This window comes from Fopius arisanus, unplaced genomic scaffold, assembly GCF_000806365.1.
Source record: "Fopius arisanus strain USDA-PBARC FA_bdor unplaced genomic scaffold, ASM80636v1 scaffold00004, whole genome shotgun sequence".
Taxonomy (NCBI): domain Eukaryota; kingdom Metazoa; phylum Arthropoda; class Insecta; order Hymenoptera; family Braconidae; genus Fopius; species Fopius arisanus.
Window position 1 is genome coordinate 1799928 of NW_011887743.1, and position 17106 is coordinate 1817033.

General features: G+C 31.0%; 4 protein-coding genes across 9 annotated transcripts in view; 1 reads left to right on the forward strand and 3 right to left on the reverse strand.

The window, feature by feature from the left end:
• LOC105272525 (uncharacterized) overlaps window positions 1-1849 on the reverse strand; it is a 13218-nt gene extending 11369 nt beyond the window's left edge. The window contains exons 1-2 of one of the 2 annotated variants that reach the window (XM_011314713.1): window positions 1599-1849; window positions 994-1527 (exon numbers count right to left, since the gene is read on the reverse strand). In XM_011314713.1, the coding sequence (XP_011313015.1) occupies window positions 994-1055 (62 nt within the window). In that variant the 5' untranslated portion in view covers window positions 1056-1527; window positions 1599-1849. Of the gene's footprint in view, window positions 1-993 lie in introns of both variants that reach the window. The other variant, XM_011314708.1, reaches the window with a different exon arrangement.
• Window positions 1850-5386: 3537 nt separating this feature from the next.
• On the forward strand, window positions 5387-7813 carry LOC105273228 (uncharacterized protein DDB_G0290685). Its single transcript, XM_011315534.1, has 12 exons — window positions 5387-5440; window positions 5691-5717; window positions 5812-5876; window positions 5976-6003; window positions 6321-6353; window positions 6478-6528; window positions 6615-6646; window positions 6716-6880; window positions 6976-7012; window positions 7084-7149; window positions 7507-7607; window positions 7673-7813. Exons 1-12 carry the CDS (start codon window positions 5387-5389, stop codon window positions 7680-7682), a joined length of 669 nt encoding a protein of 222 aa, XP_011313836.1. The 3' UTR covers window positions 7683-7813.
• A 2154-nt stretch (window positions 7814-9967) lies between these two features.
• LOC105272511 (histone-lysine N-methyltransferase, H3 lysine-79 specific) lies at window positions 9968-13269 on the reverse strand. Of its 2 annotated transcripts, none has more exons than XM_011314679.1 (3): window positions 12891-13269; window positions 12025-12215; window positions 9968-10713 (listed from the first exon to the last, which is right to left on the reverse strand). In XM_011314679.1, exons 2-3 carry the CDS (start codon window positions 12193-12195, stop codon window positions 10258-10260), a joined length of 627 nt encoding a protein of 208 aa, XP_011312981.1. In that variant the 5' UTR covers window positions 12196-12215; window positions 12891-13269; the 3' UTR covers window positions 9968-10257. The 2 variants fall into 2 exon arrangements, with proteins under 2 accessions (XP_011312981.1, XP_011312989.1); XM_011314687.1 differs by having other exon boundaries at window positions 9987-10713; window positions 12025-12189.
• Window positions 13270-13354: 85 nt separating this feature from the next.
• Usp1 (ubiquitin specific protease 1) lies at window positions 13355-16777 on the reverse strand. 4 transcript variants are annotated; one of them, XM_011314756.1, is made up of 8 exons: window positions 16444-16777; window positions 16230-16320; window positions 15954-16133; window positions 15578-15810; window positions 15235-15461; window positions 14515-15026; window positions 14162-14354; window positions 13355-14043 (listed from the first exon to the last, which is right to left on the reverse strand). In XM_011314756.1, exons 3-8 carry the CDS (start codon window positions 16120-16122, stop codon window positions 13494-13496), a joined length of 1884 nt encoding a protein of 627 aa, XP_011313058.1. In that variant the 5' UTR covers window positions 16123-16133; window positions 16230-16320; window positions 16444-16777; the 3' UTR covers window positions 13355-13493. The 4 variants fall into 4 exon arrangements, with proteins under 4 accessions (XP_011313058.1, XP_011313034.1, XP_011313050.1 ...); XM_011314732.1 differs by having other exon boundaries at window positions 15572-15810; window positions 16444-16776; XM_011314748.1 differs by lacking the exon at window positions 16230-16320 and having other exon boundaries at window positions 15572-15810; window positions 16624-16776.
• Window positions 16778-17106: the final 329 nt, after the last annotated feature.

Below are 17106 nucleotides of genomic sequence, written 5' to 3' on the forward strand. Positions count from 1 at the left end.
ATAATAATAATAAAAGTGGAGTGGATAAATAATAATAATTAAAATTAATTTTTAAATATTCATTGCAGATTAATTAATTTCATTTTTAATAACCGAAAAATTTGGACGACTCAACGGAATTTTCCTGCAGATTCAATAGCGACGAGTGGATAAATAATAATAATAAAAAATTAATTTTTAAATATTCATTGCAGATTAATTAATTCCATTTTTAATGCTTATTATTATTATTGTTGTAATTATTATTTATAAAGTAACCGTGAGTGGATAAATGTATAAACATTTGAATCAATATTAATTTCGTTTAAATTTCGATTTGAAATCGAATTATTTTCAATCGTCAATTTTTCCGGTAATTATTCTCTAGCTGTAACTCAATGTTTGGGAATAAAACATGTGATTAGTAGAAATCCTGATAAGATCACGTGCTTCTAACAAATTCCAGTTCAGACGAGCGTAAATATTTTTCCAATGTCGGACTCTCAACAAATAGAAGAATAATAACAAATTGCAAAATAAAATAAAAATTCAAACATTTATGTCCACGAAAAAATAACAGATCAAAGACTTCAATGAAATAACAATAACAATAATAAATATCACCGCTCAAATAATTTATTTATTTATTTAATCGACCGAATCGAAAAGAATTAAAACATTTATCTGCTATTAATTGTAAATAAAGTGTTAAATAATAATATAACATTTAATATTTCTTTTATCGTTATAAAAATTGAGGTAAATGTTTAGAACATACCCCCCTCCTCCCCCTCCCTCCCCTCCCAAAGAAATAAAATAAATAAATGGATTTTTTTAGGGATAAAAAAAAATCAATTGTTTTATTTGTTTAATTGATTATTCGTTGTTTACCAGAGGGTATTATTTCATTCTATTGTCATCATGGAATATTTATCATCAATTCCTTTAATGCATATTGGAGCACTTCCGGTTGACAACAATAACTATTGTTTTCATTAAAAGATAAAAACGTACCGGTGCAAGTTCTGATTAGGGAATGGATTCTTATCATCATGAAAGGATGCGCTGAAAGTCATGATGGAACACCGCTGATGATTATTACCGATGGAGTTATTCCTTTTATCAAAATTATCACGACGAACGTCAGGTCGACGTACCAAAAGTCTCAGTCAGCTGATCGCCCGACTCTTCACCAATTCAGTTATTTTTCGCATTATCGTGAGATTTTTTTTGTAAAATTTCACCCGAAGATTACCTCTGGGTTGAGGAATAAAAAATGGTGACAGGACAGAAATGGTTGAGAGATCGTCTCAAACTTTTACAGATGAAATAATTTTTTAAAAACTTTTATCTCGATCTCGAATTTCACAGACTTCTACTGCACTCGTAGCATCAGTACTTTTTTTATATCTTTTTCAATTAGTTCGATGCACTTAACTAGGCCACCGAGTTTCTGCTGTCAAGTGATGACACGCTCACCAGATAAATCCCTCACTCCTTTTTTTATTTATTCAATTTTTATAATCAACGATAACGCACTGTTTATCACTGAAAAATACAAATACCAATAGAGTGCACTGACCCCGTCCAATCACTATTTCAAGTGCAATTCGTATTACCTGAATTAAATTGTTAAAATCCCCACCAAAGTCCCGTTTTGTTATTAAAAAATTGGAGATATCCTCGATTTTCGTTTTCGCCCCGACGAAAACCGAAATATCGGTTTGAATTCAATGGAAAAATTAAATCCCACCTTCAGGAGAAATGCCGGATCACGATTTTTAAATTAAACATTTAATTGGCGATTCGGGTTAATTAAATAAAATAATCGTTAGGCCACGAATGGGAGTTCTGTGTTCACTCTGGTGCGTTCGTCAGCCAACTGACTGCAATCGAGAAAAAGGACCATCCGAGTCATCCCCCTCCAAAGCCGCGCATACCCCTTATAACTACATACACCAACTACATGGTACATACCCCCCACCCTGTGCTCATACCATCAATGCACTCGCACCGGAAGTCTCAGTATTTTTTCCCATCCGTTGGGATTTATTTTTCATCCTCTCCTGTTGGTGTTCCACCGAAGATACATATATATTATTATTTATATACTATCCTTATATATATATAGAATACAAAAAAATCAAGAGTGACAGCCATTTCGAGAGAAAAAGATCGAAAGAAAAATCGAAATCGAAATCCATCGATTCGAAATTTTCGTTTTTTTGGGAAATAGCGAATTTTCACCGGAAAAATTAGTATATATATATTTTATATTATGTGTATATGTATGGGTATATATGTATATGTTTATGTATATGATTAATTGTTTTTTAATGATAAATTCAAAAATAATTAATGACAACTTGATCTTGAGGATAATTGCATTATTATTTATTAGAAAGTTTGAATTAAAAAAATGAATGATTTATCAATTAAATTAGTTTAATTAAATGAATTCAACCCATTGGTAATTATTCCTAATTGATTAATTATTAGTTATCGATTATACGTGATTATTAATTAAATAACTGCGAATTCAATGAACTAGTAATTTTTGAATTCGATACAAAATTAATTGAAATAATTTAAATACTTAATTTTTATCGATCCATAATTGCATTGTTACTACAAAACCCCATTTGTTTATTGTTTATTGTTGACAGAATATTTATTACAGCAAAAAAAAACGAGATTTAAAGACTGGCATAAAACAAATCGATGTAACATTTTTATTTTAAATCGATAGTGAAGACGATCGATTGTTAAATTAGGAATATTATTAATTCTTCCGTTGAAACAATATGAATACAAAATTCGGACTACTTATGATTCGGTTAGTGTCACTGTTTTAAAAATAGGATAATAGTCAGGCTGTAATCAGAGCAGCTAGTGACACTAAACAGTTAAAAATAAAACATCATAAAATAAAAATTTATAAAACAATTGTTCAAACCCCGGAATTATTTTTTAATTAGATCCCACCATTACAAATGCAATTACCTTTTTTAATCATTCGAACAATTACAGGAAATTTGCGATTTTATTGTTAAGAGGAATAATAATATTATTATGACTAACAAGAATGATAATAATAATTATTATTATCATATTTCGATAAATTATAAAGATGTTGTGATATTATTATAATTGGCGATATTTAAATAATATATATATAATCATTGTTTTTTTATTGATTTGCAAAAAAAATAATGAAAAATTGAAAATAGAAGAAAAAAATATTTTGAGGTCAACCCGTTGGATGGAATTATTCAATAGACACTGAGAATTCAGAACCGCAAAGTGGAAGTGCATTAAGGTAATTGCAAGAGTAATTGATAATTTCTCGGTGCGATGGCAGTACAGAGTGGAATAATCCGATATTATAAATAAAAAAAAATATTTTACGAATCAGTTCTTTTATCCCAACGAATTTTCGCATCAATTTATCCTGACAGTTAATCTTTTATGCACCCGCAACGGCCTTGAACCATTGATTCAAAATGGCGAGGGGGAGAATGCATTGAATTACATGTATTCAAAATTCCAAATAATTATAGTCACGCAATTGTCCAGAGAATGTACACATGTCTATTGAAATGACAAAAACATTTCGTTGTAAAAATTCCTTCCAGAGTTCTTCACTAATTGTTTATTAACAAAATAACTAAATATAAATTGAATTTCCAATCAATTAATTAACATTTAATTAGACAATAATTCATTTCCTAAATTCTAAATTCGTAATTCATCTGTTTGAATTTTTCAGAATTTGTTAAAACCGATGACTAATTCATTGTCATTGATAATTTATTTATTTTATTTAGATAAAAATGAATTTCATTTCTGCGATTTTTCTTGTAGATTTTTGCGATTATTGTACACGTGTTGAATGTTAATATATCAAACGAGAAATTTATCCCTCAGACCGCAATCATAATTTTGTCACAGACGTACAGAGAGGTATTCCCATTTGCAATGAGATTCATTGATGCAATAATCTTTTATTTTACAAGGGGAAAATTCAGAGGAGACCCTCACAGCAGATTACGACGTCCATTTTTCTTCATTTTATCTGAAACTTTACGATTTCATATTCTTTCATTATGAATTAAATAATATAAATAATTTTCATAAATAAACAACAATTATCCATCAATCAATGGATGATTAATTCTTGAAAATTCAACGACTCTAGATAATAAAGAGAAAATTTCCACTAAACGAATAATTCTTCGAGAATCTACGGAACTTGAAATTCAATTTATTTTTCCACGAATTATCACGTAATCTTCATTACGAAAATTAATTAATTCCTAAAGTAAAATTGTCCACTCCAAGAACGTCAATTAATTAAACAGCAAAAATAATCCTTCATTAATAAATAAAATTGCCACTTCCCCTTGTTCAGAATAAAACACTAATTCCTAAAATCCACAAACAGGAATAACAATAAACAATAATTATTACACGGGGAATATAAATTACAAACCGCGAGTTAATTTCTTTTGATTGATTTATAATTATTATTGTCTTTAGTAATTCTGTTTAAATATTACAAGGGAGAATGGATAATGTTATAATTATTATAAAAAATTCATGACGGAATTAATCAACAATTTGTGATGTACTGTCACAATTGAGGCGAGAGATACCGCATTTCGGAATTGATCCAGTTTATCATGACAGAAAATCGATCAATATTTACAATTTCAATTACATTATCTCCACTATCGATTTTATGCAGCAAATGGCAGTTTTACTTCATTTATTAGAAAGCTCGCGCTGTCCATTGAATTATTGATTAGTGAACTTCATGATTTTGTGATTATTTATTTATCCACTTGCTGCACTGTGAAAAATTTACGCTTCGAATTTTAAATTAAAACAATTGAATTAACTAACAAAAAAGTGACAATTTTCCTCACAATTTTCGATTAATTCGAGATTAAATAGTAGTCTTGATTTTATATTATTTATAATTTATTTAAAAATTGAAGGCTTTATGGATAAATTAATAATAATTTAATATGAAACTCCAAATTTCTGTAGAACAAATTGTTAAACAAATAAACGATTGCAATTATCGATCCGGTGAAATAATATAGAATATTCATAAACAATTCCTGTAATTGATTTCAGGATTAATAATTGAGAGCAACAATTAGAGTTTTATAAATGTCTGGTGAGTCGCATTGCATTATACATTTATTTTTTTCGTCGCAACCCGTTATTAACCGATAGGTTTTTATCTAATCAGTAATTTAGAAGGAGGAAGGAGTACTGCACAGCACAATTACCGCCAAAAGTACTCTTCAAGGTATTTAAAAAAAAATACTGCACTCATTAGAGTCTCACATCGCCGTAAAACACAATTCCCCGATTGCGAAGAGTAATTGAAGTTAATATGCGACTTTATGGAATATTTGGAATAGTCCTGTGTGTCTGTGTTCTACTAAAGGTAAAAATTCTGTAAATAAACATTTAAAAAATTGTTTAACTATTTTTATTTCAGGCAGAAGAAAATACTGATGGGAATAATCTAAATGAAAATCCAGGCGTACGTAGAACTTTTCAATCCAAAGTTAAATGATTAATTAATTTATTGAGGTTAAATGATTAATTAATTAATTAATTGCGAGCAATGATGAGTGATTGTTCTATTTGTTTTTGGATAATTGGAAAAAATTGATCTGATTGATTGATTTTAGGAAAATCAGTCCGGAGGGAATGGAGACGTAAGCAATCTATTTGTTAGATAAATTAAAAATGAAGAAGTGGGGGTTATAATGATAATAAATAATAAGATAATGATGTTATAATATTGTTTAGGGAAATGGCAATGAAAAAAGTGGAGGCATTTTGTCCAGTTTAACTGGTTTACTCTTCGGTGGCAGGTGAGAAATTTTTTATATATTTTACTTATCAATTTGGATTGCAAAAATTGATAATTGTTTATTGGATTTATTTGTTATGCAATCATGGAATTTTTTTAGTAACACGAACAAGGATGGGAACGATGTGGTACGCAGAATTTTTTATTGGAGACTTATTTTTTTGGATCTAGTAAATTTTCTTTTGAATTTCTCAAATTTTAATTGTAGAATCAGCAAAATGGGGAGAACGGAGAAAATGGAGAGGATGGAGAAAATGGAGAAAGTGGAGAAAATGGAGGCAACGGAGAAAATGGAGACAACGGAGAAAATGGAGAAAACGGAGAGAACGGAGAAAATGGAGAAAATGGAGAAAATGGAGAAAATGGAGAAAGTGGAGAAAATGGAGAAAACGGAGAAAGTGGAGAAAATGGAGAAAATGGAGAAAATGGGGAAAACGCGAATGAGGAAAATGGAGAAAATTCCCAAAGCGACAATAACGTAAGAAATTGGATATTAAATAAAAAACATCCATTAAGTAAGAATATTCGTCAATTATCTTCAATTTTCCGAGTATTTTGTTTATATTCACTGAATTTCCGTTCTTCTAAAATCTCAATTATAGAACCAGCGAACTGGAGAAGACACTGGGGAGAATGAAGAAAATGGAAATGAGGGAAATAAGGAAAACTTGCAATTTTATCAGAAACTAAAAGTTAATGTTGACAGCCTAATTAAATTGATCAATTCCTCTAATTTTAGGACGAGAGTGGGACTGATGGTAGTACTGATGGGTGAGTATTATTTATTAAAGCAATTGTCAATCTAATTGATTTTCTGTACTCCATGATGAATTCCTGAAGGGAATCCACAAAAAACAGTTGCATCTTGTGCAAAGACAATGATGAAACTGGAGATGATGCAGAAGCTGGTGATGATGGAGCCAAAGGGAATGAAGCTGACAGCAAAAATGATGAGAGTCTGGGAAAAAAAATATTGAAGAGCGTTGAGAATAGATTATTGAACAGGTGAAGAAGATATTTGATAAACAAACAATTTTCATTAACAAGAGAATAATAAATATTCATTCTGCCACCGAAATCTCAATTGATACAAATTTCAGGGATGATGGGGATCAAGGGGAGAATAATAATCAAAAGGTTTGATTGAGGATTGATTAAAATCAATTGAAAATTTATAAACAATTTGTTTAATTGTCCATTTGTTGAAGGAAGGAGAATCAGAAAATAGTGGGGTAATAAAAATGGCTGAAGCTGTTGGTAAAGTTCTCATTGGGGTACGTGAAAATTTATTTAAACAATCACGCATGATTATTTATTAATGATTAATATAATTAATTTGTGGTGAATGGTTTGAGTGAGATAATAATTAATCCTATCAAATAAATTTCACAATTACTTGATGAGAAGCAATTAAAAAATGAATTTAAATTTATTTATTTAAACTAAAAGAATTAAGGAGAAAAATTGAATTAATGCGGAGTAATTAATTGATTAATTGATGAATAAGTGAAGAACTAGAATAAATAAAAATTAGTGAATTGAGGAATTAGTGGATTAGTCAATTCATTTGGCGGATTTAATCTTTTTTCTCAGTGCAATTTATTTAATGATTGTTTAATTTATGTAAAAAGGATAAGGACGATGACTGCATCCTTGATTCCACTCTCGGAAAAATAGTGACAGAAAGCATGGGCGCCTCTGCGATCATTCCAAAACTAATAATATGTAAAAAGTAAATATCTCATATTTATTATTCCCCAGTGCAGTATAAACAATAATCACGTGATTTTTTATTAGATTGCTGTGAAATCGGGAGGGATTTCATCTAGATCATGAGGGTTGCCCATCAGAATAACAACTCAAAATATAACCTCAAATGACAATAAAAAATATTACAATTGAAATAATTATTGCTTAAAAATATTACAGATGAGAATATTTCAACAAAATACATATTATTTCAAAACATTACAAAAATAAGGAAAAAAAAACAACAATAATCCTTATTTGTAATATTTTTAAAAATAATATAATGCTATCGTAATATCTCGACTTATTTTTTTTTTTAATATATTGAAGAGTATTATTATTAAATAAAATTCAAGAGTACTGGAGTGATATTTTTTATTGCATAACAATTTGTTTATCCGAGTATTCGTGTATCCTGTGGGGAATAGCTATTATGACGTCTTTATCTCTGACAATGAAAGTGCAAGGTATGACAAATGATTACGATTGTTTATACCAATTGACTGATTGTTTCTAAAAATTTTTCAGACATCCAGTGGACTAAAATGCCCTCCCCAGTATTCGCAGTAATTTTTATCGAGAAAAGATGAAATGAAAGACGAGCAATCACTCAAAATTTGAGTCTCACACTTTAAATCATAATCTCTGACGTAAATCGGAGTGTACGTTTGATTTAATAATGCATAAAGGTCACCATAGGTCAGTGACGGATTTATACGAACCCTTAACGACAGGGTATATTGTGGCCAAATAGAAATAGATAAGGGGACAGGTACGTAATCTATGACGTCATTAATGGCCGTGAGGTCGGCGGCCTCTTTGACAAATTACACCCCTTTGGTTAAATAAAACGAGAACTTATCGCGTACGGAACAATGGCCACTGGTAATTGCAATAAGTATTCTATAGCTAGTGTTTTTACTGCATTGCCTTTGACGTTTCTGCAAGCTTGCCTCAGTGTTATTTTTACTTGATCATTCGTCATTTTGATTCATGATTTATAAATCGTAATTATCCCTATTCATTCCTTTCCATCCGTTTCCATCCCTTTCCATCCCTTTTCATTCCTCTTCATCCCTTTCCATCCCTTTCCATTCCTTTCCATCCCTTTTCCAACCCTTTCCATGCCCTTTAAATTCTTATCCCTTCGACAAGAATAAATCAGTAATAACGAGAATGTTTATAACATTTATTAATCAACACGTGGAATATCCGGTAATTATTGACTGATTTGACAAGAGCTTGCGCATTCCTGTCCCGCCAAAATTCATCTGATAACCGAAATTTATTAATTGCTTTAACAATCGAGAGATTTGATTCTCTCGACGGGATTTTATCCCCAAATATTCAGGGTGTACTCACATTTTTAGGGGATGATATCCGGTAATTTTTCCATGATCAGTTTTCTGGGTAAATCTGAGGTTTTGCGCACCATTGCTGCAACACCCGGTGGTTTTTTCAATGATAATCACTTTAATTACTGATAATCACCCCCGAATTAGGCGGGAAGATTGAGTTATTTTTGGAAAGAGGACAGGTAAATTTTTTTTTGAGTCCTTGATAAAAAAATAAAGGTTCAAGACCGCGGAAGACCTTGACGCAGAATAGGGGATGTCGCCACGGTCAATCCTAGAAACCCCATTATTATTATTATTATTGATATATTAGTTGAATGTAGGGTAGAAGGGTGCGCCACGTGCTGAGGAAAAGTGGAAAGACCAAAGGGGTTGTTTTCATAGTTTCTCCATAAAATTACCGACATTTACCACAATAAAAAAATTATTATTCCATGCGTTCTAATAATCTAATTAACAAACTCCCCGATAAAGAATTTGTTTTTATAATTATTTTTTTAATTAATAACATTTACATTAATGCAGTAACCGTTGGAAGAAGGAGACAGACAATTGTTTTTGATTAATTAATGATTGGTTTGCGGAAATTAATTGGTAAGGGTAATTTGTCAATCAAGGTAATTTGTTTAATCTATTATAAACAATATATTAAAAATTAAAGTTTCCGTCAATTTGGTATATTTATCAAATTTATGAATAATACATGAAAAATATGTACGAAGTGTATAATTTGGGGGTTCCCCTTCCATAAATTCACCGAAATTCAAATATTTATATTTTATATTACAATTATATATAAATTATTAACATATATTATTCTTTCCATATATTTTATTTCGTGAACAGGAACTGTTTATTTATTGTTAATTAATCAGATAAATAGATGAGAGGAGTAAATAATCCAGAGGACAAATTTGTTATACGATTTAATCGGGTATCATTAAAATATAACAATCTCAACCTGAAAATTATATAATAAACAAATCAATGGAGTATCAATTATTCAAACATAAAAAATTGAAATTTCCAGTATTAATACACTCCGTCAGACATAATCTAGAATGAATAAATAATCACTTTTAATTAAAAAATAAACAATAGACGAGTCTCTCGTTAATGATGATGACTAATTAACAAATTGGGCACTGAAGACACGAGTATAATTTCCGCACTTTTCTAAATAGTTCAATTAAAAAACACGAATTACCCAAAAGAAAAACAATTATCCGTTGTATGAAGTATAATTGACAAACGGTGCACTTGAAAAATGGGTCAAGCCTATTTATTCTTTTTTTTCTCTTCCACTGGAATCTCTTCCGGTTCTTTCTTATCGCCCACATCATTCCTGAAGTTGAGTTGTGTCTTGGATTTGCATTTTTCTTCATCAACATCACTGAATGTCTCGTCATCCATTTTCTTGTGATTTTCTTCTGCCTCCCCTTTCTCCTTTTTCTCTTCTTTCCCCAGGATGTCCTTCTCCTCTTTTTCCTCTTTCTCGTCCTCTTCAAGAAGATAATCCCAGTCGTATTGGTCACCACCATCCCTGACCCTTCTCAATTCTTTCTTCAACATTTCTAAACATTCTCTCCTCTCTTTCCACTTTGTCTCATCAATCACTGGCACTTCCGATCTCTCTTCACCATTTTCATCCACTGATACTACAGTCTCACCAGATTCTGCAGCTTCTTTCTCTTTCGCTTCGCATTCCTCAATGTATTTCTCGTAACTGTCCACCTATTGGCATTATTATTTAATTAATAAAAAACACTATCAATAATTTTAACAACCAAACTCTTCATTCTTCAATTCAGAACGAAGAATCACTTTTTAAAATTAAACAACTCGAATAATAATTCATTTATATCAGAATTCCAAGTGGTTTCATAAATAATTAATAATTAATTAATTACAGTGTAAATGAATCTCAATAAATTTTTTTTTCTTTTCATTTTGAATACGAAAAACGGCGACAAAAAATATAACACTGAAAATATTCATCGATTCTATATATTTTTGGATTTATAAACAATATATTGATAAACAAATACAAAAAATTCGACTTTTATGCAATTTTAAAATAAATTGAGACAATTTCAGACATTCCATTAAATAATTTGAATATTAATTGAAAATAAAATTCATTAATCAATTTCTAATTACTTCAATAATTTTGAAAAATCTCCTAATTACTTGTTAATCTTGTTTTGTTCATATTTATTATATAATTAATTTTTTTCCGGTAGTTTTCTGCACTGAGAGCCCTTCACCTTCCGCATCTAACTATGTCAGTTAACTATTGTTATTGATTTTCCTAATGCGATAAAAAGTTTTACTTTTTTTTTCACTGACATGTCCGTCACTTCCCCAATTTTTATTTAATATTCCACGAATGTTATAAATATTACAGATTTTATTAACATTGAGGATGTTTTTTTCAAGGCAAAACGTCTTTCTTATTAATTATTAATTCTAATTCCTATTCTAATTCCTATTAATTAATAATTCTTAATTAATTCTGTCAATCAATCAATTCCTTTTGGCCTCTATCCATTCTAGGTGTTATTAATATTCATGGAGGAGGAAAACCATGTGTCCCTTTGAACTCCACCCCCAAAATATATCTTGTCAACACTGATGCGTTTATCAATATTCAGAAGACATTGATTTTACGAAAAACTAGGTCACATGCGAGCTGAATAATATTTATTTATCCAACAAAAATTAAAATTACTATTCAACTCCAATTTTCAGATTCAACCGCAATATATCAACTATTCAATATATTTTTCAAAGAAAATAATACCTTAACAAGAATTTCATTTTGCTTCGCACTATTTAAAAAATAGATAATCCCAGCAATAAACAAAGAATAATTATAAACAAAACTAAATTTATTCATTTAAATAAAATATTCTGTAAACTAATAATTTTATTATCAAAAAATTGATAATAAAAATTTAAACGACCAGAAGAATTATTTCCAATTGATTTTTAAACTTTAGATAATTATTCCTGTAAATTATTTCTATAAAAAAATAGGCTTACCTTGTCCTGGAGCATTTGTTGTATGTCATTTTGTTTTTTTAAATGCTTGGGTAATGAAAAACAGGCTTGTAATAACCTGAGAAATACCCAAACAGCTCCAGCAAGAGCTACATACGTGAAGGCTGTGAAAACCATGTTGACAAAATCGACAGAAACCCGCTGGTACTTCATCGTTTAAATTTTTCATGAACCTAGAGAACAGAGGTCGCATTTCATTGATTGTTCTAATAATTTCCAGAATTTAATGCACATCATATTAATAATTTTCAATGTTTCCATTCCACTAACAAGTTTTCCCAAAATTCCCACAATAACAGCAATAAAATACTTTTATAATAAATATAAATATAAATATAAATATATTATCCCTAAATGAATAATCGCCATTGATATTAATAATAAATAATTGCCATGAGATGCATGGCATGGGGATAAATAAATAAATAGACATAGTGCAAGTGAATTAAATAATTCAGAATTCTTTCTGAGGCGCAAAAAAATTGTAACAATATGAAAAATATTGAGATTCAAACATTCAGGGCTCTATATTTTTTATTGCAAAAGTATTAAACATATAAAAAATAATGAGATTCATTTTAAAAAATTTACTCACCGGAAAATGTAAGAAATGATGAAAAAATCCGTCATAATTATCAGACGATAATGAAAACAATTAAACAAATATATTAATTAACTAATACACAAAAAAAAACTAAAACTAAATGCGGGAAAAAAATAACAGAAGATCGAGAAGAAAAAAAAACAATCAATTGTTATAAGTTGCTAATAAATTCGATAATAAAAATTCGATAAGAACTATTTTTCAGTCCTTATCTTTAATTCGAAAAATCGAAAAATGCACTTACCTCAGTGCACAGTTTATAATTTCGTTATCATTTTCGTTTTCTTAATGAATTTTTAGATATGAGAGAAAGTGCAGCGGGTGAAATGGTAAATTCACAATTAAATTTGAACTAGGGGTTGTTCCAAGTCAAACGTTTGAACATAAAGTGGAGAAAAACCACGACATCAGGTCTAACGCACGAGCACCACTGACCCCTATCTCCTGCAATCGATATATGGATCGCTTTTTTCCTGTTTCGCTCTCATTGACAGTAGAACAAAATTTATTACTCGAAATCGCGTTCAATACGATCAAACCCTTCGATTTTATTTCCCGATTATTCAAATTTTACAATTTCTCCCTTTACCCGATAAATAATTCAATGAAATGAGATAAATCTCTCATTTAGAAATAAAATATTATTTTACTTCACAAGATTCAATAGTCATTTTGAATACACTTAAAATAGAAAAAAAATGAAAAGACTTGAATTGGTATTCGAAGTTTTTAATTTGAAATGAAAACATTTGATACATATCTTCGATACAAGGGAAATATTCGAAACAATTGAGATAGAAAGGTAGAGGATGATGAGAAAAAATCAGTAAAAAGGAATGATTGAATTTTACGTTGCAGATCTGACGTAAAACAACAGATAGGGAGTCGCCGAGTTACGTGGATTTGAGGCTAATTTATCTTGTAATTCATGTTCGGGTATTGCCCTGACAGCTTCATCATCGCACTCGAGCCAAGTGCCAAAGTGTTTTCCACGTCGTATGCCACAGCAATCCATACTGCGACATCCCATTCTCAGCAGATGCTCCTTACTCTCACTGATATTCTGTTTACTTTTGAAGTATTTCATTATTCCAGTGGATGACGAATTATTAGAATTACCAGAGGTGCTGCTCTGTGATACATTCTGTCGACGACAATCTCTACCGCAATGAGTGTACTCGTTGTACGTTGAATCCTCAGGGACTTTAGTGTACGCAACGTAATGTCCAGCTGTCATTGTCGCACCCTGATGCATAATCACCGAGTAAAGCTTGTAAACGTGACGAGATTCTCCTTGTCTGTTGGACGATCCACTCTGCTGCTCATTACTGCACTGCTCACAGAAGCATTGAAGAGTCAAAGGGGTGGGCATGTAATTATTTATCTTCTCCATAGATCTGAAATGAATTTTTCCATTCGTAATTGTCATCTCATCAATGAATAATCAAATCGAAAAATTAATTGTCATCCATGCACGATCTTGAATAAAAATTTGAGATGAAAGGAACAATTTACCCCGCAGCAGTGGAAAATCTCTTTAATTGCAGAACAAGTAGCCTCGGCAATGAGGGAAAACTGACAGCCCTTTGAGCTTCGTTGTATCTCAAGCAGCTGGCGCACCAATACTTGTCTCTTCCAGACAGAAATTCACTGGTCACAACCAAATGTCTGTACACTTCTGAGCTGTCTATCGATTTTCCACTCTCGTCTGTAAAGACACGTCAAATTAAATTATCAAATGATAACTCTAACACTTAACAATCGATTCCACCTGAATCTTTATAAATGTCAATTTATGTCTGATAATGGATAAATCCGTAGTGATTATTCATTCAAGCAATTATCGAATTAATAGAATAACAAATTACCTTTCTCGTTGGATCTTCCAGTGTCAATGGGGACACAAATATCGCAAAATGTTTCCTTTCTCTCAGTAACATGTTCACACTCGAGACAAGTTGTACGTAGCAAACTGACGCCCTCAAAGTCCTCAGAAATAAAACATTGTTTACTCTCAGGTGGATAATAGGCTTCACCATTGCTAGGCATAAAATCAGCATGTCCATTTTCAAAAGGTCTTGATGCCATGCCATTGACATTAGACTGCGGCAAACAACTCATACTACCGCGTGTATGAGTCGACGGATATTTCTTCTGCTTTTTCTTCCTTATGCTGCGTTTACCAGAGCCAGTTCCCTCGAATTGCATATCATTGATACGATCCATATGTAAATCCCCAAGGCCACCATTGCTCTGGCCAAATTGGCTCTCTCGATATCTAACGAGCAATTGAAATGTTTCTCGAATATTATCGAGTAAACACACCAACAACTCGTGTGCATCCTGTTGCTGATTGCCTTCAAAGATGGGATTGACCTCTCTAGAAATATAGAAGAAATAAATAAACAATAAGAATTATTCCAGAGATAAATATTAATGATTGCAGATCTCATCGACAAATGTAACAATTTCTCAATAAAAATATCAATCAGGAAAATAGAGGAGTTGTTTAATGAAAATTATTTCTACAACTTCAGTTGCCGATTGACAAAATCATGATTTATGGATTTAATAAGTGATGAATGTACCTCAGAGCCTGCAAAAATGCATCGGGCTGATAAGGCTCGCTGTTCTCCTTAGTCTCAGATACCCTCAGTGCCATAAATAACTCATGTAATTTTTCAGTGGCAACTTGTATCCTTGGTTTATTCAGCTCACCCAGCCCAGACAACGCCGATAAATCTTTACTACTCCAACTTCGATTACCACTTGACGTGAGAGAAACACCTGTACGTCCAAGGGATGATGATTTTGCCTAAAAGACAGAATATAAATTAATTGAAATCATTAATCATTAAAATATTAGTCACTAAATCAAAATAAAAATATATATTTATATTTATAAATATATAAAATGATTCTCACCTTTACCTGTGACTGTTTCTCATTAAGATTCGATAGATCTGTCGCAAGATGATGTAAATTGTGCAAGAACGATGGTGCAAAACGTAGCGTATATATAACGCTATTCAGAAAGCATGTATTCCCAAGATTACATAGAGTTGCAATTCTCAAACTCTCAGAGCAGCCCCCAATAATATCGTAAGATGTGTCTTGATGATTGCCGAGGTGACTTCGATATCCATTCAACATTTTGCTCGTGCCTGCATAAATATTATCCATTAACTACACCAGTAGTAAATAAATAAAATATGTAAAGAGTACTATGGAGTAATTATTTCAGAAAGGATAGATGAGAGTAATTGATAAATTTTTGGAATTGAATGGATGAATTTAATTTACTTACTATAAGGAAGATCTTGATCCTCGAAGAAGCCCCCTCGTGTAGACGAGTGAGGGGGCTGAGATAAATTTTTATTAATATTATGATCCCGTCGTGACAGAGACAAGCAAAATTTTTTCCTGGGGGGAACGGATCGCTCATCCGAATCTTCTTCTGCCTCTAATACTGTCATTTTCCACTAACCTAAAATACCATAAAATAATACATGACAATTAAAATCAAGGATGTCCATAATTGATAATTAATCAAAACCCATATGATCAACAACAAAATAAAAACCTCAAATACGTCCTAAAGACCCGACAAAATCCTTAAAAACAATCTCGGAAATGCTCACGACTTCACCATAAGTGGACAAATGGTGAGAAACCTTGGAAAAAAAAATCAAGCAGAAACGTATGAAACACGACTACAACTCAGTAATGCAATCTTTTTTTTTTTTCATCTATTAATTCGGAGAGCATTCTCCTACGATCATTGATTAATTACGTACGTATTATCGGGTGAAGAAGTCATGGAATAAATAACGTTCACGAATAAGCGTCACTTGCACGAAACAAATTGCGCAACGAATTATTAAATATCAGTGAATTTTCACTATCGAAATTGGGAATAAAACAACTTTGAATTGTTCGTTATTATGTGTTGATTGTGTTAATCCTCTCAGTGTTACCTATACGTTATTTTTTATAAACAGAGTGGGTTATATTAACGGCTACATTTTACACATTTTATACACAACAGCACTTCAATGATTTTACTGATGGCCATTGCACGATTTTCACCCGATGGGTGGACACACTTATTAGAATAGAAAACTTGCCAACGAGAAATTGGATAAGAAAGAATGGATTTCGCCATAGACGTAATATATCTAGATTGTAGATCCACTATATCCTCTGTTGATATACTGAACCTGTAAATTTAAAAATATTTAATTTTTGAGTTGCAACTTTATTTTTCTACTTGAAGTGTCTAATAATCATAATTATTTATGCGAAATTTATATTTGTTCCTTGTATGATTGTTGTTATATTGAATTTCAGCAAATGGAAGACTCTGATTCGCCGACAAAATGGCCGCTCAAACTGGCGGGTGATTTTACGCGGAAAAATCAATTTACAAAAAATATTTCCATTCAATAAAAATTTTTATC

Excerpts from the sequence above, each read along its gene's own strand:
- LOC105273228 (XM_011315534.1), top strand. The coding sequence starts at position 5,387 with ATGCGACTTTATGGAATATTTGGAATAGTCCTGTGTGTCTGTGTTCTA. Across the intron at positions 5,441-5,690 it reads GTGTCTGTGTTCTACTAAAG|GAAAATCAGTCCGGAGGGAA; the intron begins GTAAAAATTCTG and ends GATTGATTTTAG. Across the intron at positions 6,354-6,477 it reads ATTCCCAAAGCGACAATAAC|AACCAGCGAACTGGAGAAGA; the intron begins GTAAGAAATTGG and ends TCTCAATTATAG.
- LOC105272511 (XM_011314679.1), bottom strand. The coding sequence starts at position 12,195 with ATGAAGTACCAGCGGGTTTCTGTCGATTTTGTCAACATGGTTTTCACA. Across the intron at positions 10,714-12,024 it reads AACAAATGCTCCAGGACAAG|GTGGACAGTTACGAGAAATA; the intron begins GTAAGCCTATTT and ends TAATGCCAATAG.
- Usp1 (XM_011314748.1), bottom strand. The coding sequence starts at position 16,122 with ATGACAGTATTAGAGGCAGAAGAAGATTCGGATGAGCGATCCGTTCCC. Across the intron at positions 15,462-15,571 it reads AGAAACAGTCACAGGTAAAG|GCAAAATCATCATCCCTTGG; the intron begins GTGAGAATCATT and ends TCTGTCTTTTAG. Across the intron at positions 14,044-14,161 it reads AGATTTTCCACTGCTGCGGG|ATCTATGGAGAAGATAAATA; the intron begins GTAAATTGTTCC and ends AATTCATTTCAG.